This window comes from Cervus elaphus, chromosome 23, assembly GCF_910594005.1.
Source record: "Cervus elaphus chromosome 23, mCerEla1.1, whole genome shotgun sequence".
Taxonomy (NCBI): Eukaryota; Metazoa; Chordata; class Mammalia; order Artiodactyla; family Cervidae; genus Cervus; species Cervus elaphus.
In genome coordinates this window covers 19,690,944-19,714,111 of record NC_057837.1, presented here as the reverse complement: position 1 = coordinate 19,714,111, position 23,168 = coordinate 19,690,944, and the positions used below count along the sequence as shown (strand labels likewise).

The 23,168-nt window shown below is 44.2% G+C and overlaps 1 protein-coding gene across 4 annotated transcripts in view; it reads right to left on the bottom strand.

Annotated features, from left to right (window-relative positions):
- Window positions 1-21,800, bottom strand: part of NRP1 (neuropilin 1) — a 146,202-nt gene extending 124,402 nt beyond the window's left edge. Inside the window, exons 1-3 of one of the 4 annotated variants that reach the window (XM_043883549.1) lie at window positions 21,611-21,800; window positions 20,486-21,011; window positions 16,950-17,124 (exon numbers count right to left, since the gene is read on the bottom strand). In XM_043883549.1, the coding sequence (XP_043739484.1) occupies window positions 16,950-17,124; window positions 20,486-20,558 (248 nt within the window). In that variant the 5' untranslated portion in view covers window positions 20,559-21,011; window positions 21,611-21,800. Of the gene's footprint in view, window positions 1-16,949; window positions 17,125-20,485; window positions 21,072-21,610 lie in introns of those variants that run through there. The other 3 variants (XM_043883547.1, XM_043883548.1, XM_043883550.1) reach the window with 3 other exon arrangements.
- Window positions 21,801-23,168: the final 1,368 nt, after the last annotated feature.

Sequence of the window (23,168 nt, the reverse complement as noted above, 5' to 3'; positions counted from 1 at the left end):
GAGGATGGAGACATTTAATCCGTAATGTTCCAGTCTTCAACTCCCTTCAAATCCTATGACTGGTTAAGGTCTGTCCACATCTCCTTGATGATACCTTTTTCTTTCTATTTCCATTGCCAGTACTTAAGTTCAGGGAGTGATGGGGACCTTTCTTGGGAAGAGATGAAGATGGAACGGTAAGATGAAGCATCTACCCATTTACTTAGTCACTAATGTTTTTGTTGAAGAATTATTATTTTTATACTTTGCCTAGGGATATGAGGAAGAAAAGATCTCCTACAGTTTCTTGCTTCCCTTTCTGTTGAATTTATTCCACATGAAATAGCCAATAAAATGGCTGCTTGGACTATAAACCAACTCCAAAAAGTCCTAGCTGACTATGTCCAGTCCCTGCTGAGATTCCTATATAGAATCACCCAGAGTCCATATCCCCTGAAGCCCCTCTGAGCTGGCTTTCATACTTAGAAGTGACCCCAAACCATCTGGGGAAGCTTGGAGGTCACAGGCTCACTCCATCCACGCCCAATGCTTCCTGAAGCCTGTCACTCAAGACACCGCCTACAGTTAGAATAGCCAGTCAGTGCCAGGCATGGAGAATAGGCATCACTGGTCAAGTATTCGGGGCTGGAGATGATGTGGACTTGGGAAACGAGAGTAGCCCAGCCAAGGGCTGAATCACAGAGAGCCTGGAGCCTCAGCAGAGGGTTCAAGTCAAGAGCATCACAGCCAGCAGTGAACTTGATGCTCAGCCAACAGTTGCCTCAGCCAGACATTTTCTATATGCATCTTGTTTGGAGCCAGAGCCAGGTCCCCAGAGGGGCTTGCCTTAGAATTGCAGGGGAAGATAATGAGGCTGGAAGGGCATAGAGCAGGCAGAGGCTACTCCTGCCATAGCAGCTCTCCTCGTTTATCACTGTCTTCCTGGAACACAACTACCATGAAGGCAGGGCACCATGCTCTATGCCCAAACAGTGACTGGCACATGCCAGGTAGTCAATGAATATGCAGTGAATGAATGAATAATGAATGACTGAGGCAGCAGACACCAGTTGAGGTATTAGAGGAAGAATTTTGGTGTCCAAATAAACAATGTTTTACAAAGTGCCTGAATCTATCCCAACTTTCAAGTTTGTGAGTCCTGAATTTATTACCATGTGTATTTTTTTTCTAGGTCTATGTCATGTTGAATGTGTAACAGTGAACTCATGTTCACCATCAATCTCAGGGCCTGTGCAATCAATGCAGAAACCAAACCCTCAAACAACATTGGTAAGAAACATGAATAGTTTAAAAATCTCAAGGTCAGGCCTAGGAAAGATGTAATGACAAAAGTAATGGGGGTTGACAGTTCAAGTTCTTTTTTTAGGATGGTGTTTAGAAATACTAGACATTTTTCAATTAATGCTGGGAATTAGCTAAATAACTCTAGACGTCAGTCCACCATTGATCATTTGCTTGAACAAAACTTTGGCTCAGAAGGAACAAATAGAGGAGAAAAGTACAATTAATATGTTCATTCATTTTAGGTTCTGTTTACATTTGCATGTTGAACGACTTGGGCTTATTTTTTTAAACCAAATTCCCTGCCCATAATAGAATCGTTAACATTCATCTTTATTGGTAGCACATCTGTGTTTAAAGTCTTGGGAAGTGTCTGGTCAGATATGCTAAGGAAAGGACATACACAGAAGGACAGCAAGTTTCAAGCACATCTCTCTCCCTGTTCAGCCTCTGGCAAGCTGCTTAGTCTTTATACATTTGGGTGATTTCATTCTAAAATGGGTCTGGTACAAATAAACTACAAATAAACACTTTCCTAAGGATGTGTGAATTAACCAGTGGTTACAAAGAGCTTCAAAATAATGATGTGCTATCAATGCTAAGTCAAATTATGAAATTACACCTTTGCAAAAATGCTATTGTGGGAATAAATGAATGTGAACATTGTATTTACAGTGTGATTTGCTTCTGAAATAAAGTATTTATAATGGGCCTCAGCAGGTGACAACAAAGTGCCATCTTATCTCCTGTTGATAGACCACAATTTCAGAAAATTATTTTTACAATGGCATCTGAGTAAGCACCTTAATTCAAGACTGTCTTACAAATAGATTCATAGTTCATTGCATAGCTTACACTGCCGTGGAGACATAAAGAGTGAGGTGGGACTCATGAACAAAATCATTGTTGTCATTCCTTTGTACTTTTGCCAATGTAATTTCTATTCTTTACAATCTAATTTTAACAAGCTATGCTGAATGCAAAGATAAGGTAAAAGCTACTTCTGTGTTAGTGATCAAACCTGAGCTTAGGTTAATACTCAGGTTATCAACTGCAGTTAAATTACACTTCGAACTTGGCCTGTGGCTCATCTAGTTTCAAGAACAAACAACTCATTCCTATACAGTATTTCCACAGCCTGCAAATGTTATATTCAGCAATGGCAGAACAATACATGAATATTTCTGAGACCACATTCCTAGTTCTTTTAAGTAACTCATTTCTGGGACTTCCCTGTGGAAGTAGTCCAGTGGTTAAGACTTTGCCTTCCAATGTAGGGGGTGAGGGTTCGATCCCTGGTCAGGAAGCTAAGATCCCACATGCCTCGTGGCCAAAAAACCAAAGCGTAAAACAAAAGCAATACTGTAACAAATTCAATAAAGACATTAAAAATCGTCCACATTAAAAAATAAATCTTTAAAGAAAAAAAGTAAAAAGTAACTAATTCGCTAAAATAGGCCTGTTCATAGGTAAGATTAAAGTCTGGGTGAAAAAGTGAATGATTCCTTGGAATAAATGTTGACAAAGTAGAGTTTTAAATGCCAGATACAATTTGGGGGTAGAAAACAGACATAAAATCCGTGTCTGGGAGGGAAAGAAAAGAGTAGGCAAAGGCCATGCTGTAATAGGCAAGGAGGGTCTGGGCTGAGCTGGGGTAGCTTAGATCTAAGAAAGAAGAAAGATGTTGGGATACGGTGGGGGGTTGTGTCAAAAGTCAAAGAAAGACTCAGGGATCAGGGCCAGGCTGAGCAGTCAGAAAAAAACCTGGAATTTACTCTTGCGGCACTAGAATGCCCCTGCACAAGCTGAATCCTGTTTTATCAGGTGGGCCTATTATTCCCATAACAGCTTCTGGGGAAGCCGACGAACTTTTGGGCCAACCTTATTTTGGAGGCAGTAGGAGCTCAGAGCCCAAGGCCCACCCTTCCCATCTCACAGATGAGGAACTGTGGTTGCAGAAAGATGAAACACACCAGCCCACAGGGACTTGGAGGCTGTCACTTCGAGAACTTAGGATCACTGTGGGCTGCCAGAGGTACCACATGCAGAGGACATGCCGTTCACCGAGTCAGGCATCACGGAACTGTGAGCCTGATAACACAGGACGAGCCTGAAAGAGAACAAGCTGAGGGCATGATCTGCTGACCCTACTTCCTTGGCCCAAGCTCATCATTCCCCCGCCCACCCCGGGAAATTCTGTTCTCTGGATGCAGAGGAACTGGAGATGTGAGAGTGAGGGGGTGCTATGGCCTTCCTGACCAGAGATGTAATAGAAACATCCAGAAACACCCCCCAGAGAACTCATGGAAGTTCAGGGCATCAGGAGCCAGAAGGAATGTGAAATTAGCCATGGTGGCTGGCATGTTTGCTGTCCTAGGGGTGTTCACGCACCTGCTACTTCCGTCCCTTCCCTCTGACACTCACGGGGACACACAGCTTTAAGAAATGCTTAGGAAGCACTGTTAAGGTGAGAGCCAGGGGAGCTGCTAAAACCACTCCCTGTCTGCTTCAGGAAACACCTTGGGCTGCCTCGGTTTGTCTTCTCTCCAGGATCACATCTTTATGTGGCTGCTCAAAGGCAGAGCGCTTGGTTTTTACCTGGTGACATGGATAAACATATCTACACCACTCTGCATGGGACGCATCCGGTGCTGCCCTCCCTCATGGAGAAGTTCAAGTTCTACATCTCCCCCAGCAAGCCTGCTGTGAAGTTAGCATGTGCATTTATTGGGGTTGCCAGCTGGAACGAAAGGCTCTAAATTATTTGTGTGAAATTTATGTAAAGGTGGTTTGGATGTCAGCCCAGATATGAATATACAATAGACAAAGTTTACAGAGTTATGACACAACATTCCAAGAGTTGTGGGGATGGCAGAACATACTAGCAATCTGGACTATGCCTGCAAGGTTCAGACGTTGGATGCCTCTAACTCTAAAGCAGATGGTGGAGATGGCTGTGAAACAGAAAGAAGAGCTTCCGGTCAAGGAGTACCTCTGCATATTTTTTGAGATGTAGCTAAAGCTACTCATGTGTAGAAATTCTAAGCTTTTCAAAGTAGTAGTTTTTAGAGGAAAAATGTAAGTTTGATACCACTACCCAGGAAAATGAAGGGTTTCCTGTCTCAAAGAAAAGTGTAAGTGTGCATGTATCTGTATCTGATTAAGTTAGAGCTTTTCCCGGGCAGCTGACTCAGTTCTTCGGTGCTAGGTGAACACGTGGAGAAGGATGTCCATCGGCCAGTTCAATTTGACAAATATTAATTGAGCAGCTGCTACAGGCAAAGCAGCATGCGAGATGCTGCCAGGGCTGGGAACCACTCTCAGTCTCCCCTCCGGAACATCTTCTGAACTAGCTGGGTGAATAGTAGCAGAGTACCAATGAGGTGTTAGTTGCTCAGTCATGCCTAACTCTTTGCAACCCCATGGACTGCAGCCCACCAGGCTCCTCTGTCCATGGGATTCTCCAGGCAAGAATACTGGAGTGGTTTGCCATTTCCTTCTCCGGGGCATCGAACCCAGGGATTCCCAACCCAGGGATCGAACGTAGGTCTCCTGCCCTGCAGGCAGATTCTTTACCAGGGAAGCCAAATACCAATGATTATGACCAAATAGAGAAATTGGAAGGAACATGAGTGATGCATAGACATAGTTCTTGGGGGTGTCGAGGACAGAGAAAGAGACCATGTTTAATCAGAAGTGGCTTTCAGAAGGAAGCCTCACTGTGATGGAGCCAGAGGATGAGCCACATGTTGACAGGGAGATGGAGGTCTATGGAGGGCATTGGCCCCTCGCCCATGTGGGAAGGAAACAGCCCATGAAGATGCTTGGGGTAGGAAGGCAGGGGTGAGTCTGAAGAACTCCAAGGTAGCCACTTGGGTGGAAGACAAAAGAGAACCAGAGGAGAAAGGCCTGAGGGGTGGTTGAAAGTGACAGGGTTTCATTTCTAGTTGAATTGAACTCTCAATTCAAGGCTGATAAAGCACAGATGAAGCAAGAAGATAATGGGAAACTCTTGATGTTTCTAAACAGGGGGAGAAGAAGGGAAGCCTGCTGCTGAGGCTAACCCATTGGCACCAGAGAGAGGTTAACCAGTGTTAGGATTGCAGAGGTAACCAGAGGAACACAACAGAAAAGATAGATGTGATGGATATTGCAGATATGTGATTTAGAGGCTTTAAACTGATTTGAGGGACAACTAGAAATTAGGAGATGTCCCAGAGCCTCAAGGGTGGATAAGTAGGAAAAGGCAGCAAAGAGTTATTCCTCAGGGAAGGGGTCTACTTTGATGGTTCATCTGGGGCAACAGTCTATCACCCAGGCAGTCAGCATCACCCAGAAACAGTATGAAAGTCTAAGTCCAATGCTTGGGGACTTCCGAGGTGGTACAGTGGTAAAGAACTCGCTTGCCAAGGCAGGAATCGCAGGAGATGCAGGTTCTATCCCTGGGTCGAGAAGTTCCCCTGGAGTAGAAAATGACAACCCACTCCAGTATTCTTGCCTGGAAAATTCCATGGACAGAGGAGTCTGGTGGGCTACAGTTCATGGACTTGAAAAGGGTTGGACACAAAGGAGCACACAGCACACACACACACACAATATTTTAGGCCAAATTGAGTTGGGCAGAAATCTTGGTATAATCTGAGCTAAGTGGCTCAAAAAGGCAACTCAGGGAGAAGACATTCGGGATCAAGTCCAAACCTTGGCAAAGGCCTGTATTCAAATGTTGAAGAAGAAAGAGAAACTAGCCACAAAGGGAAGTGGCCAGAGAAGTGGAGATGAAACCAAGATGGCTCAGGGCCATGAGACTCAGGAGAGAAGAAAGCTCCAAGGTTCTGGATCACGTTGTGCAAAGGGTGAAGAAATCTGAACCAAGAAAAGGCCAGTGGTTTGCGGCATGAGACTAGTCATTGGGATCTAAGATTTGAGCAAAAAATTCAGTCAAATGGAGGGGAGAGGAATTAGGCTGGAATGCCAGAAAGTGGCGTTCTGGGGTGTAGACACCATGTTCAAAGCCCTTGGCAGTCACAGGAAAGAGAGGCGAAAGTTTTGCTTGAAGGGTAACAAGTTCAAGAAGGGTTTCTTTGACTCAGGAGTAGAAAGTCCTACAGAATCTATTGGACCCGGGTGGTCTACATGGTCCCACAAGAAAGGAAGCAAAGCCCTTCTGTTGGACTCCCAGCCAAACACAGCCGTGGTCATTTCAAAGGAAAGCAGTGCTGGGGGACCCAGAGAGGCTGCAGACGTCATTTTATCACATACAAGCACTGCTGAGGGTGGAGTGGGCAGAAGAGACCAACACAGCCATCTCTTCTCAGCCTCTATCCTAAGCGCCTTCCTGTGGATGGGCTTTTTCTCAAGGCTCCTGAGAACTCCCTCACTTTTGAGAAATCTGTCCTGATCCGACATGGTGGGAGGAGACGGCAAGATGCAAAGGGCGGAGGCTGCTAGAAACTGAGGGAAAGTGGGGATGGTGGGAGGGACCATCAATTTTAAAGCATGATTTTACCTGCTGCTTTCCTGTATGAATTTAAAACCCATGTAGTTTCCTACTCTTGGACCCAACCACATGGGCACTATTTGTTCTCTCTGATTGGGAAGAAGGGACAGCCCTGTTGTAACAATCACCATGACATTGGCTCTTGTCTTAAAGGAAAGCCTGATTTCTCACCGGATTGTATTAAACTTATTGGGGTCGCTAAAAAGTTCATTTGAGTAACAGCTTATGGGAAAACCTCAAATGAACATTTTGGCCAACCCAATGTTTATAAGTTTTCCAAAGGCATACCTGTGCAAATAATAACTTTTTCAAGGCTATGAAAGCTTTTATCTAGTTTGTGACAATGAGCATCTTCGTTGAATTCCCCAGAAACCCACCTAGATTTTTATTTTCACTTTTAATTTTTCAAAAAATTTTTATTGGAGTACAGTTGATTTTAAATGTTCTAAGTTTCTGCTGTACAGTAAAGTGATCATTTATACATGTATGTATATCTGCTCTTTTAAAATTTTTTTCCCAACATAGATCAGTACAGAGTATTGAGAAGAGTACCCTGTGCTATACGGTTAGGTTCTTATTATCTATTTTATCCATAGTAGTGTAGATTTTTAGAAGACTGCAATTATGACACATTTAACCAGCCAACTCACTGTAAGAACATTCAGAAATTCTTGTTGGCTGAATACACGCTGAGCGTGAGATACCATCTCTATTGTGGAGATGTGCAGTGCTCTTGAAATATTTATAAGTGTCTCCTCCCAAGGATGCAGACTTTATTGTTTACAGTCTGAACTTATTTTAAGGAACAAAACCTGCGGATGCACTTCCCGTTAGAGTAATACCTAGGCTTTATTTAACATATCTCTCTTGTATTCCTAAGATATTTCCACCTACGTTATCTCATCCATGCTGTGTTATTGAGTTTGGCGGAGGAAGGAAAGCATTTTGTTTTCTTCAGCAAAGAGAAGGAAAAAGATTAGCTGAAGCTGTGTCTCGGTCCACACAGACAATGATGTCGTTCTGTCTTTCTGAGCCATAGTGATTTAACACTGTCAAAACCATCGTGTTAATGGTGGTATAACCAAGCCATTAATAGACTGCAACCCAGCCCACAGGACCTGTGTCCTGTCTCACAGATGGGAATGCATGGCAGAGGGGCAATTATAACCCACGTCTCTAATTTTCACCAGAACACTTTTTCACAAGGAGCTGCTAACATGGTCCCCTGACGATCAGAAATCCCCAGCTCGTGTTAATGAACTAACACACACAAGGTATGATGCTAACACAGCTACAGAAGGAGGTGAGGAGGTGTCTTGCAGGACTGACCCGATATAGCCTAATGGTTACTCAGCAATGACCCTAGCCAGGGACGAAGAAATTGGCACTGGATAAAAAGTAAGGAAAACGCAGAATTTTTTCCTTGGGGGGAACAAAAGGAAAATTCTAATCAGTGCTAACCCCACCCCCCACTTCCCGTAGCTTAGTGTCAACAACCTTCGCGGAAAAATCAAATTATGGGCTACCCCTTGTAGGTGTCACTACACCTAAAAAACAACATAATCCTGAATCAGACCAAGTCGACCTAGTGCCACCAAGTTTTTCTGGGGTTCCGTGTCCTTCATTTTCTTTGAGTCAAGAGTGTGTTCTTTTGTCTTTAAATTTGGAAATTTAATACTTCTAATTTTCTAAAGCTGTCTAGCCAAGACTAAGATTTTGACATCTTAGGCTTTATCGTGCCATTTCACTGACCAAGAGTGTCATACACAATAGCTGACCAGCTCCCAGCATGTAGTGGCTGGAGAGTCAGATGCGGAGTTGGAATCCTGACTACACTGACTTGCCTATGCCTGCTCTGGCTGTTCTAAAGAAATATAAGAACTTGAATGGAGAGACATTTAGCATCCTCTTTCAGATGGGACAGGTCGAGCTCTCCATGACACGTCAATCTATCACAGAAGCAACAAGCCATCACCTCCAACCTGGCCGGCTGCTTGTACAAGTATCTGAACAGATAAAAACAAAATACTCTGGAGTGTCTGTTTCTTCTCAAAAAACACTCTTCTGTTTCTCAGAGGAACCCAGTGCCTTGAGCAAACATTCTCCCTTTAACCCTTTCAGTATCACTGTGGCCAACACAAGTACTGAAATCTGACAATAGGGAAGCTTTGGGAAAGCAACACTTTCCCACTATTTGCTTGAGATGAAGCAAATGAGGGGAGTTTGGAAATTCCTGGGCTTGTGAGGATCTGGTATACAGCTGGTATATCCTATGTCCCTTGAACCAACTGTATAAATGGAAACTTTGTGCTGCCTGGTTTCCAGGCTTCAAATAAATGTTATATTTATGGTGTTTTGTGTTTTCAAATTCCATCAACCAAAGGACCCAGAATTTAGATATTCCCCCTTCCCCACTCCACTGCGAATTTTATTGCTAAGTTAAGACAAGTTTTGTCTCAGTGGAAAAATAGTCAATTGGTTGGAAGTTTGTGTGCATGAAACTTCACTTAATCTGAACGAAGAGTTTAAAAATTAAGTCCTTCTTCAGAATTAACTGGCTTGTATTTAAACTTTTGGGTGTTTCATGGAAGAAGATGGCAGCTAAGTAAAAAATAATCTAGTAATTTTCATGTGAATTTTCTCATTCTAAAAGTATATCCTAAGCCCCTTTGATCACAAAGATGGAAGGTATTTGGGGGCAGCAGCTGAGTATTTGGACTCAGTTAATGTAACTTCTCTAAGCGCCAATATGGGCACACAAAGATTGAGATAGGCACTTCCCTAGTGGTCCAGTAGTTAAGAATTTACTTTCCAGTGCATGGGGTGTGGGTTTAACCCCTGGTAGGGGAGCTAAGATCCCACATGACTCCCAGACAAAAACCAAAACGGAAATAATATTGTAACAAATTCAATAAAGACTTTAAAAATGGTACACATCAAAAAAAAAAAAAAACTCTTAAAAAAAAAAAGAATAAGTGAGATGAAGCCTAGGGTGTTTAGAAAGCTTATGGCAGCCACAGAAGACCCAACAACAAGAACATGATGACTCCTTTGTAAACACTCTACTGATTATTTAAACTAAAGGAGAAAAAAACATGTTGCACATAAATATGATACAAAATGTGTACAATACAGACCTGGGCTTGATGAGGAGAAAAACTATTTTAGAAGCAATGGAATGGCCAGAAGCCAGTTGTTTTGTTTTGTTTTGTTTTTTTTCTCTCTGCGCTGCTGCAAAATTGAGTAGAATTCTGAATGAAAGCAGTTCATGTTCTAAGCTATCTGTAAATACTAAATGATTTCAACCATAAGCCATCATAATGTGTTTGGCGTGCTTCACAGCCAGTCTGAGAGTTACCTCGACCTCTTGTTGTCCTAACTGACCTGGATACTGGACACAGTTCAGTTAAACAGAGAAGAGCAGGAAAAATTTTCTTTGGAGGTGCTATGTTCTGCCAACTTACTGACTCCTACAATCAGGATTGATTACAAACAGCCAGTTAAGACGCATTTGGAACCTGATCTGAACACTAATCTTGTCTCTTATTTTTCTTTAGGCTTAATGATCAGCCTTGATGAATCCTACAACGGCCATTAGTTAAGTTCAATTTATAGCCTTCCTCGGCAAGCATACACACGCATATGTTTGTGTGTGTGCTTCTGCCGAAGGATGTCAGCATGCATGCAAGTATCAAGTTTTACGCTGGAAGGGAAGGAGCTGAGAATACGCATGCCGGTTGAAGGCATATGTCTCCCTTGGATCGATTCTGAAGTGCCTCCTCCCCAAAGTGAGATCTGGTTGGAAATGCCATGCACATGTTGATTCAATTTGATAAGATTTCAACTAATCTTCTCTTTTAGCTTCTCATAAAGGTTGCTTCTTTCAAATTACAGAAATGCCCCCCCCAACAACCTAGTAATACTCAAAATTCAGTATGATCCAATGTGATTGCTCATAGGAAGAAATAATAAAGGAAATTAATTTTATTAAACACGTGGGGTTCTGTCCAAATTAAATCAGTGCTAATGGAGAAAGAAATCAAAAGGCAGAAAGTAGATAATTATCTGCCTGTGCAGCAAACAAGGATGCTGCAGGTGGTAGCAACAACACTGACCTCCACTGTTCTGAGAAGAGTTCATTTTTACCCACCAGATAGTATTTTAATTGAATTTAGTTTGGTGGTGGTGCCTCTCATACTGCCCATATTGGGAAGTTACTTGAGACCAAAATCGACAATGAAATGAGGAAAAATAAAATAAAAAAAGGTCATTCTGAATTTCCCTTGCATAAAAATCAGGCTGCAGACCAACAGTTTTGTGCTTCTTTTAACATAACCATAGTAAAGCAGTAAATATATTTCTACAATTGTCATTAAAAAAATATAAGAAAAATGCTTCAGTTGTACTTTCTGATTAGAACAGTACACATTTTTTTTCTATCCCCATTCCAAAGAATTTGACTATTTTCAAAGGATGGTACATACAGACTTCAAGACTATTGTTGAGTTTTGCCTGATTTTGAAATTTATAAAAATGGAATCACCCAAGTCTGGATGGAAGTTGCCCTTGAGACCAAAGGTCAGAGATTGAAAGTGGACAGAAGGCGGCCTCTTACTAAGAAGCTGGAAATACAAATATTTCTGATTCAGTTTATATGAATGTGCTCCCGTTGTAAAACTGCATCACATGTTACTTTGTATATTTTTCTAGATAGAGATTATAATTTAATAGACTTTTATATTTCACATAGAAAAAAAGAGAAGTACTTTGGCAGAAAATACCTGCTGTTTTCCATAAAAATAAGGTCTTTGTTTGATTTGGTCTAAGTGATGCTCAAAAACCCAAGACTAGGACTAGGGGGAACACCCATGCCTCAGATACAAAAAACTCCCTAATCAGGATAAATAATACTTTAATGCAATTCTAAAAAACGAAAATTAATGCAAAAATCTATGCCAAACAAAGCAAGTATCAAGCAAAAAATATTACTTAGGGAAACCAAAAATGGAACTTAGAGTTCCCTATAAAGGACAAAGTAACCACTGTATAATTACATTTTCAGGAATAATCAGATTTGAGGAACTAAGGGCAGATTAATTTTCCTTCAGTGAGTTTATATGTATGAAAATGAATGGTGTTTCAAAGTTTATAATAACTTAGGGAATTTTAAAAGTACTGTCAAAGATACAATGTGTGATTTATTCCAACAAGTCCCCAAACTTGAATATTATCACTATTTAATTAAGTTCTATTGTGTCTAAATTTCATATGAAGTTACTAGAGTGAAATCTTCCTTTGACTGCGTAGAATTAAGAAAAAGACACTGAATTATTGACTACAGAAGAGAGAGACTACAAATCTAAATTGTAGATAGAAAAGCTTCTATGCATAATTAGTCTGGTGTCTTGATGCAACCCTACAAAACAGCCCTGACAAATCAGGCAGTGAAGTCAGAAACTTGTCACTCAGAAGACCTCACTTCTCGCCCATCACCGCCACTTTTTCAGGCTCTCTTTCTGGAGCTTCACATTCATTTTCTTAATGTTTTTAACCCAATGTCTGTGAAATTTTTATTGCTCCCCAGATGACGACATCTGATCTGAATGTAACCACACACCTCTCTGCTCAGCAGTATTTGTCACAAACCATTATAAATTATCATGCTGATAGTTTGCATTGCTGGGAAACCGGAAAAACGCCATAAATTCTAACTACTGTATCAATGACATTCTTGTTTATTATGCAGATATAAAGTTTTATGAGAGTCAAGATGTCCGCTTTACCACTGAAGGAAACCCCAGTGGATTAAGACCCAACCAGCTCAGTGTGAATACTGCACACCATTTTCAGTGCACAACTGAACACTGCTTTCTGACAAACACTCAGCAGGTGGCTTTTTCTTTCTTCTCTGCTTTTAGCTCCACTTTGACACTTCACAAGCATGGAGGAGTTTGCTGGTGCAAAAGAGAGAAATCGGATTCCTCTTTTTCCCTCAACGTCTTCTTCTCCACTCAGAACATTCTCTAGCCTCCTCTGGTATCAACATTACAGTAAAACCAGGCAGTCTATTTGGCTAGACATCCCAGCACAAGGTTAGTCCCAAGACAGATGCTCTCTGGCTCCATGGATGGACTGATACCACACCTTGTTCAGTGAAAGAATTCAGGAAGTTCCGATATTATATTTTTGATGCTTATTTGCAATGAAACCTGATTTGGGGTGGCCTACACATAGATGGTTGATTTTTAAAGCTACCAAACACAACTTGGACATTGATTTTCCTAAAGGAACTATCCCCCCTTGATATCCACTGTAAAAAAAAAAACCTTTTTGCAAAGTTAGCATAAGTTAATTATGTATTGGGCCAGCCTTGGCATTCTTCACAAAAGAGTTGTGAGCATTTCACTGCATGGTTAAAATTATGAGAGGATATTTTCATTTCACGATAAAGAAAACCAAAAAAAAGAAAAAGAAAAATATTTTTCCTACCACAACTTGTCTGTTTAATTACTTATTTATCCCTGCGCTCTAAGAAACAACTGTCTACTTGGGTCTCCAGGATGTTTTTGCCACAAGCAGACATGTGAAGGAATTGATTTCCCATTGTGAAAGTTGACTATTCAAATACTGACAGTTTCAAGGGAAATGCAGAGTGTATTGCATGCAGATGATCCCACTACTAGATCAGTATAGTTAGTTTGCCTAGCTTCCTAAATCTGAATGTTCTAATAATCACCAAGTTCTTAAAGATATCCTAATAATATACTAACTGCTTCCAAGGGGAGTTTCTAAAGTGAAAGTTTCACTTTTCAAAGGGCTTTCATATCCACTACCCTATTTTATCTTATAAGACCATGTCCTGACTGCTGTTAGCTGAAACAGGGAAAGACGTTAAGCATCTCAAATAATACAAACAATTTGTTCTTAATAGACACTATCACTAAGAGCTTACCAGTTCTCTGAACATGATGTGTCATCTCAAATACATTTTTGGAAGTCGCTTATTGTAAACAAAAGAATTCCACAATCCACCAAAACTCTGTCATTTACTATAAATAAAACAAGCCCACAATCCACCAAAACCCCCAAATTTATATTTTTGCACATCCCACATACTATGCATTTCTTTTGACAGGAGTTTCTGGTGCTTTCCATTCCTCTAGGGAATTATAATCCCCTATAGATTTTAAAGCTGTGGATTCTTCTCACAATCTTTACCAAAGGAGAAAAGAATTCTGTCATGTTTGCTGAATTTTCAACTGCAAACTTCAACAATAACCAGGAGTTGTGTGGACCAGTCAGGGAGGATAGTGATGGCAAATGTCCTAAGCTGGTCTTCCTATATCATTTTGGGAGTTTCTATTGATAAATGTCAGGCAGCAACACTTGAAAACAGGGCACAGATATATTCTCCAGGACCACAATCTCCACTGACTACAGCAGGCTAAATACATCAGCCTTTCAAGATTGGTCAGGAGATGGCTTCTTCACAGAGAACAAATCCTCACTTACTACAATTAAGAAACCACCTTACTCTGAAGCATTAAAACACAAAACTCACCATCATAATTACAGAAACAGTCTTCTTGACCAGTTTCTTGCTGATATCATCAAAATGGTCCTTTACTCTGAGTTATAGTGATCCCCTTTTCTTATTGTCTTTAAAAAACAAAACTAACAAAAAAGCTGCCCCCTGCTCCCACCATGCTCAACCTCACATCATGATATGGCAGATAATTATTTAAGGTCTGCTATGTGCCAGATTCCCTGGAGGAGGGCATGGCAACCCACTCCAGTGCTCTTGCCTGGAGAATCCCATGGACAGAGGAGCCTGGTGGGCTATAGTCCATGGGGTCACACAGAGTCAGATATGACTGAAGCGGCTTGGCATGCACATGTGCCAGATGCTCATAAATACTTTCCATACATTAATTCATGCAACTGGCTTCCCCTTCTTTCATTCCTGTGCAGTTGGGTGTTGGAGCCATCTCACACCGGCTCATGAGAATCAAATGTGCACCTCTTTGCAAGTCTGTGCATAGTGACATCACTGGGTGGTTTGAAATTGGCCGTGGAGAGAAAATTTTCACTACAGAAATTGGCAAATACCACAGATTCAGACTTGACCCATCCCCTCCTCAAATCCAGTTGCTAACATTGACCAGCACACAACTTCGAATAATAATTCTGAATTCTTTATTATATGACACACATACATGGTCAAGACTCTCAGATCAGAAATTAGCAAACATGAGTTTACTGAAATCTAATAGCACCTTATTTTGAGGAATAATGTTATTACTTGAGTGTGTTTTACCAGAGTTTCTTAAAAATATCTCCTATAGCAGCTCCTTGTTGTTGCTTACTCACTAAGTCATTTCCAATTCTTTTGAGACACCATAGACTATAGCCCGCCAGGCTACTCTGTCCATGGGATTGCCCAGGCCAAGAATACTGGAGTGGGTTACCATTTCCTTCTCCAGGGGATCATCCCAACCCAGGGATCAAACTCAATTCTCCTGTATTGGCAGACGGATTCTTTAACACTGCACCACCAGGGAAGCCCCCTATAGCAGTTTAAGTATTGTCAAGATGCAAAAACATAACACAAAACAAAATAAATGAAATGGAAAATAAATCTTCAGGTTGTCTCAGCGATGGACATTGTAAAAACCACCATGCAGAATATTGACTTAAAAAAAGAAGGAATGAATTTCCTGTTTCCAAGAAGTTACTGGAACACTTTATTAATGGCAGCTTTCACACAAGATTAAAAAGTCAATATTATGCCCTGAAGCACTTCTGAATCACAGAACAAAGATTAAATTGAAATCGGCATAATTTTACTGTAGTGTCTGCTGATTATTTGGAAATTGATCAACGGCACATGAATGTATGCTAATTCTCCAGGCACCAGATAGTGAATTAACCAGATGATGTCATTTCCCTGGCCATGAAAAACTAGTTTACCCCCAGAATCTAACAGGTTCTGGAGGACTTCCAACAGTTGGGAGTCTTTTCATACTATTCTGTTCTTCTCTACAAGGGTCATTATGTATTTGCAAAGAAAATATTTTAAATAATGAATCTGCCTGCATAATAGTGTTATCCAATGGAAATAGTAGCCTACACTGTATATAGTTATATCAAACAGACTCATTTTAAAACTTGGGAAAACCTATCAGTCCTAGAGAAACACTTTAGAAGTGAGGTTAAAACGTCTAAACGTCATTAGAGGTTGATATTCAGGCTCAGGTCTCTGGAGAATACACAGTATGGTAGAATTGGATGAGGTGGACAAGGCAGAGCCAGGTGGTCTGCTGGGTGTCCAGTGAGAAAAGCAAATTTGGACCCGAGTGGACTGCTGCCTGCATTGTTAAAACATACTTTCCAACTGTGGGAAGCAAAACTTACACACAATTCTTTCATACAAAGTGAGGATTTATAATTTAGTCTGTCTCTCTACTGAGAATGTTTTTATAATAATGAAACTTGGTGTAAATTGATTATTAGTAACTTAACCATTGAAAGAGATAGGAAGGCTAAAGCACATGAACAAACATATTATTGTGAATTAACAATTTTTTAGCATTTTTCTTTTTTTTTTTTTTTTAGCATTTTTCATAAGAGACTTACGATCATTAATCTACTGTAAAAGTCCTTCATTAGACTTACCCTATATGCCTTTTTTTTTTTCCCCAATGACAATTTGCTTTGGTGATGTCAAACTCAGTAAGATAAACACAGTTCTTTGATCACAAAATATGCCCCAGATTTGTTCAAAAAAACCCCAACCTCACCATCTGCCAATGCACTGCATGTTAGAGATCCACAATATTTAATAAAAAGCAAGAGGCTGGGTTTCTAATTCTTTGCCTTTCCAGGAAAAAAAGAAATCTAAATACACTTTTCTTAACACAAGTTCCCCAACCAAAAGTGCTAACAAGAAAAAGACTATGAGAGATTACACATTTAAATATAATCTCCCTGGTTTAGGGAACTCAGAAATCACTTAACATAATTTAATTTCCATACCATTGACACATGATCTGGCCTAGATCGGAATTCCTCCTGGATCCATTTACATCTTAGATGGTTCACAGACTTTCCCCCATAACACCCGTGCCCACTAGATGGTGCTGTGGTGCCCTGTTCAAACATTTTCACTTACTTGCAGTCTCTGTCTTCCAAATCGAAGTGAGGGTTGAAGTTAATCATAATTCTCTGGTATGGGTCCGGAGCCTGAATCAGCCATTCACATTTTTCACTTGGGTGATAAGAGTGAGGATAACCAGGAGATGTAAGGTACCCAGGGCTTTCAATTTTTATAGTATCGCCACACTTATCTGCAATAAAATTAACATTTTAGTACTAGATGGTTCCCTGTACAACCAGTTAGGTATTGCAGTTTTACATATCAATGGCAGGTTATTAAACATTCCATAAGTTTTTAAGGGGAGCTCCAAGAGATGCCTGCAGGTCCTTCAGGTGGCGCTGAGAGCAACACACTTCCCAAGAAGGCTCTTTGATCTCAGGAAGTTGGTTCAGGAGGACTTAGAGCTGAAAGGGCTCCATCCCCACCTCCCACAAAGTTGCCTCCCAAGAAAAAGGTCTTCCAGCATTAAAAACATTAAGTCCTCAATGGATGTTAACATGGTCCCCAGGGAGCTTCTGCTAGACTTAATTATACCCCCAGAAGTGTAATCACATTAAGTAGCAAGTTCTAAGTGAAGGCGACTAAAAGATGCTATTTGACCCCTTGTGTTGCTGTTTGATGATAAGCCTGGTCTGTGTCATTGATCAGTGGGGATTGTCATCCAGGACTTCAACTGGCTTAAAGCCAAACCCTTTTTGTTGTTGTCTTATCTGGCCTGTAAATCTAAGTGATTTTGAGTTATCTCTGGTCTTTGAGATCCAGAGCATCAGGGAACAAAGTACGTGTGGTGAGGCAGAAATAATTTAGCTCTACAGCTGGCAGGAAAGTTGCTCAGTTTTGGAGACCAGATCAAAGTAACTGGGCAGAAAGAAAAATAAATAGCTACACAGATTAATTCTAATTACCTATATGTTGGAAGAAACTCCCCCACATGGAGGTCTGGGTATCACAGATGGTGAGCTACACCCTCACATTTTAGGAAAGAGGAGCTAACTACTTTTGACCTTCCTTTCAAAAAAAAAAAACCAAAACAAACCCAAACCTGAAGTGATTCACTGAGAGCCAAAGAAACCAGTCTTTGGGCAGCTTTATTGTTCAGTATGGACCCTCACTGTCACTTTTTATGACGGATTTCATATTAGAGAGTCTCAGGCTGAAAGGCTGCCACATTTATTGATGCTTAATTTTGAGCAATAAAAATTCGGTGCATAAGCTATGTAAGAGGAACAGGTATGAAAGCAATGAAACATATAAGCCTATCAATCACAAATTTTCAGTAATGGTATATATAGATTTTAATATTGCATCTAATAGATTCCCTGTGGAAAAAAGAATGGCATTCTTTGCTCTCAGCATGAATTTATAAATCTACAGAATTTTATTACAGGAAAACCAGGTCAAATGGAAATGAAAGATGAAGTGCACATCAAAAATGCATAAAGCTACATGCATTACAGAAATCATTTCCCATAAATTAAAAGAGAAGACAATATAAATTACTTTGTTTTTCTCAGTTGCTACATGTTTTTGACTTTGTTTCTTAGACTACGGAGGGGGGGCGGGTAGCCTTATACGGGTTTCCTTTGCCTTAGCTTTTAGAAGCTTAAGGTTTGCCAAGAAGAAATGGTGTTGTAACTGGAGTTCAGAATCTCAGCTAATGATCATACTGGACTCTGTTATGTTATTCTGCGGAGGCTCTTGCATTATTTTAAATGTGCAGAAAACTTGGAAAGCAACCCCATCTCATTAAGTCTCCTCCAGCTCTGTACAAACATCATGGCAGTGTCTGGCATCTGTTAAAGAGTGAAATAAAACAGCACTGCTTGTAGCCACTCGACAGAGTCACTTCAGAAGACATTGAGGTGGACTCAGTACCACACCAGAGCTCTTTAATCTGTGACTTCTGAGAAAGTGACAGTGTAATAAGATAATGTGGACTCCTAGACTGCCTGGCTCTGTTAAATCTCTCTAACACTTGATTAAGAAGGAGCAGTTTCTAATGATTCTGGACCATTAGTCCTAAATAAGGTTAATGAATTAATTTAGCAGACACTGGTACTCTGAGGAGGTGGACATGGCTGGAAAAGGTCTGCTGAGCTAGAGGCATTAACTGGCTTTGGTCACTGTTAAGTACAGCAACGTAGGTTTAACCAGTCAAGTCACTGATTGCAGCTCAGGGTCTCAGCATTCCCCAGATTTCTGCTAAGAAAATTGGGAAGTATGTATATCTCTCATGTATGTATGTACACACACACAGACATACATATGGGGTTCACAACCTAAAGTCTGAAAGCTATTGGCATTGGATTTCAAATCCATCCTATGAACACCCGCCACCGCCACCGTGGAAGCAGATGTTGGGTTACTGTAATTTCTAAAGTCTAACCACTGGAGCTCTTTCAATTGGAGGTGAGTGTTAGCTCATTCCCTGCCAGACTAGAGAAGGATGCCATCATCTGAGGTTCATTAATAAATTGAACTCTACATTCACAATTGTGTGTGTTTTGCTTCCAAGTGTATCTTTTAGAACACTGCTTGGTAGCTGCTGAGGAAATCTATTGCTTCAATCATGAAACCTCTAAAAAGCATATTAGAGAGATTAACTCCCATCATAAAGATGTGATTTAAATTCCTCTCGGTATGAACCCCTCCACTTGTGGTCTCTTATTAAAACAATATACCACCGGTAAGTAGCGGATGGGCTCTCGTTCTAATTACTCTGATTGAAACCTAAGCAAGGCTAAAGTAAATATTTGATAATTAGTTAATAATAATTGCTGAAGACTTACTGTAAAGATAATGTCACCCGCCCCCTTGCTTCCACCTACTTTACAGTGTAAGTCGAACATGCCTACAACCAGATCCCATTTTAAAACACATTATTTACGTTACCGGATACTGCTTCTAACCCAGCACCGTCTTCCATTTACTTAACACTGAGTGGTTTTAAAAGCTAAGTGGAAGCTGCAACTAGGTTAGGGGATTTTCACATATCCTGGTGCCTTAAAGCGTATGTATCAGATTCCTTTATTGACACGATGTAACTTTCATTCATACTCCAGACGGAGCAGGGCTGGTTTGAAAAAGCGGAGGAGGGACTAACACCCACCCGCAAACCGCTATCTCTTGCGGGCACCCACCAGAGGAATCAGTTCGGGGGAGCTGTCGGAGAATCAGGAAGTGCTCCCTGTAAAGTGTTCATTAACTTTCAACAGCCATCATATTTTTGAAAGGGAGTCTCCTCTAATTGCCTTGGGGAGGAAACATTATTAAGATAATTGGTGTGCTGATCTAGGAAGGTAGGGCGCTCTGCCTTGTAGCAGAGGTGGGAAAAATCCCATGGCCAAACCACCAACTTCAGGAGGGAGTCAGAGGACATGAAATCTCCCTGCCCTACCTACAACGACAGATCTTATTTCTTTATTTCTCCGTCTGGCTAAAAGTTTCCTTCACCCGGGAGGCGGCTCTCTCCGGTGGGTCCCGGCAGCAGGGCGCGGGCAGCCGGGAGCCGGGTTCACCCCCGCGGCCGCGCGCCTCCGCCTGTCACTTACCGTTGCGAAAAGCGCCGGCCGCGCTGAGGACCAGGGCGAGCGCGGCGCTCAGGAGCTGCAGCCCCTTCTCCATGCTCCCTTCGCCGGGGCCCCGGGGCGAACGCTGGAGAGCCGAACGTGCGGGGAAAACAGAGCACCGGGGCGATCTCCACGATCCGGAGCGCTTCCACTCCTCCCGGAGCTGTAAAATCCTCAGACCGTCTTGGAGAAAGAAAAGCGGCGAGGCAATGCCTTGATCCGAGAGAAACGCTCCTCTTTTTGTGTCTCAAGTCGCCTGCATCCTGTCATTTAGCTCCGGTTTCCTCTCTCTTTTCCCACACTTGTTCCTCTTCCAGGAGCCGCTGCCCGGGCCATGTCTCAAAAAAAAAAAAAAAAAAAAAGGTGGAGGGGGGAGTGTGGGAGGGGGAGGAGGGACGTAGAGAAACACACCAATGCCAATTTCCAGAAAGAAAAAAAAAAAAAAAATCCGGCTTGATTCTGGACCCGTTGGAGCCGGGGAGCTGGCGCCCAAGGGAGGTCGGGGTGTCTGCGCGAAGAAGAGGAGCAAGCAATGAAAAGATGAGCGGGAGACGGAGGAGTTTCACCAACTGCACCCCCGCCTCCCCCACCGCCTCCTCCCCTCCCCTTCTGGAGCCCTTCCCTCGCTTCCCTCCGCCCCTCTCCCCGCACAGGCTCGCCAGCGACTGCCTGACAAGAGACGGGGAGGAACAAGTTTCTCTCCTTGAACGTTCCCCGTCCGTCTGTCCGTCTCTCCCGCAGGCCCTGCTGGGATCTTCCCCGGCAGGGAGGCGCCGGGACTCCGTGCCCAGGGCCGGTTGGCGGATGTGTTTGGGGAGGGATCGGGCGTCGAGGTCGGTGGCAGCGCCAGGGTCGGGCTAGCCTACCTCGGCATGCTCGCTCGGGCCCCTGGGGGAGAGCGGGGCAGTTTCGCTAGGATTTGGGCGGGTGGGGGTCGGCCGCCGGACACAAGCGGCGCGCCCAGGAGGTGGCGGCTGCTTCTCCCAACTCCGAAACCCCCGGGAGGCGCCCGAGTTGTGACCTGGGGGCAGGAGCAGCAGGGCCCCCCTGGACGTTGCGGATCAGGCCCGAAGGGGCCGAGGAAAGGGGCCGGGGTTGGGGACGCACCCCGGAGCCGGGCGAGGGTCGGCAGTGTCGCTGCCACGTAGAGCCGAGTCCGTAGACTCACGCGGACGAGGCTGTGCTGCAGCCCCGCCCGGCCTCCCTGCCCCGTATCGGGGCGCGCGGCTGGGCGCCTGGCGAACCCGGGTGTCCGCCGCGCGCCGCGGGCTCCATTGTTGCCGGAGATCTGGTGTCCTCCTCCCGGCCAGAGGGGACGCCGGAGGGTGGGAGGTGGTGAGCCTTCCAGCTAGGGGGCAGTCGTCGCCCGACCCCGCCCAGCCGCCTGATTCGGAGCCCAGGTGCTTGGTGTTTGGAAATGAGGGGTCCAGCGGTCGGGGCTCCTGTGCATCACCGGGGAGCAGGAACAGTGGCGGGGGCGGGCTGTTGCTCTTGGCCCGGCTCTCACGGTGCCCGCTCCGGCTACAGGCCATTGTCAGGCCGGCCCACCCCCGACTCCCACGGCGGCGCGTCCTCCGTGGGCGCTGGATGCCCCCCAGTTCGGTCCCCGAAGGGTTTTCCGGGAACTGCTGCAGAAAGCCTCTGCAGATAGCAAGGACATTTCAGGGAGCAAACAGGTTTTGACTGCGGATCAGGCCCTTGAGAGAGGTAAATGCCCGAAGGCCCCCTCCGAAGGAGTTCGTGGGGAAGGTGAAAAGGTCAGCCGCCTTCTGGGAACGGCGTTTCTGCACACACCCGAAAGCAGAGCCTTATTCCTACCTGGCGCAAAGAGCTGGCAAAAGAGATGTAGGAATGTTGGCAGGAAGACTCTGGTCAAAGGTTTTGGCGGAAGAACTAGGGGCGGGACGCGGGAGAGGCGGCCCAGCGCGCCCGGGCCCCGGCAAGGGCTCCGCGCTAGCGGGTGGCGGCTGGCCGCGGTGACGCGCGCCGGCTGGGGTACAGGCGAGCCCCGCGCGCGGTGCAAAGCTGCACCTCGGGCTTGCGGGCCCGCGCCCGGGGAGTCCCCGCCTCCAAACTGGAGACCGGCCTCCTGGGCGCACGAGTCGTCATCCCCACCGCCCCCCGCCTCCCCGGCCCGAGCGCCTCTTCGCCCTCGCCGGTTTCCTACTTCTCCGCTATCCCACCCCGGACTCTGGGTGGGAAGGTAGCACTGTGAGGCCGAGAGTCAAACGCCTGGGCGGGGCGGAAGAGGCAGTGGCCGGGCGAGACCGGGCGCCAGCCGCGCCCGCGCAGACCCCGGGGAGCCATCGCCGCGGAGGGAAGCCCGGGCGCTTGGCTACCGCGGGCGCGCGACGCCTCCTCCCCGCGTCCCTCTCAGTCCCCGGCGCACCCCCGGCAGTGGCAATCCCCGGCTGCTCGGGGCGAGCGGCATCGTCAGATCTGGGGTGACCCCGGGCGACCTCAGCCCGCGGTTCGGAGGGAGAGGCGCCTCTCCGAAACTGGCAGGCTGACAGAGAAGTGGAACCGCGCGGCGCAGCGCCGAGGCGGCCCGGAGTCACGGCTGCCCGCCTCCTTCCTAGTGGGAACCGCGCGGCCCCGCTCGCTCCCGGGACCGGGTTGACCCGTCTGTGCCTCCGCGGGGTGAGCGAGGGGGCACTCGCGAGGC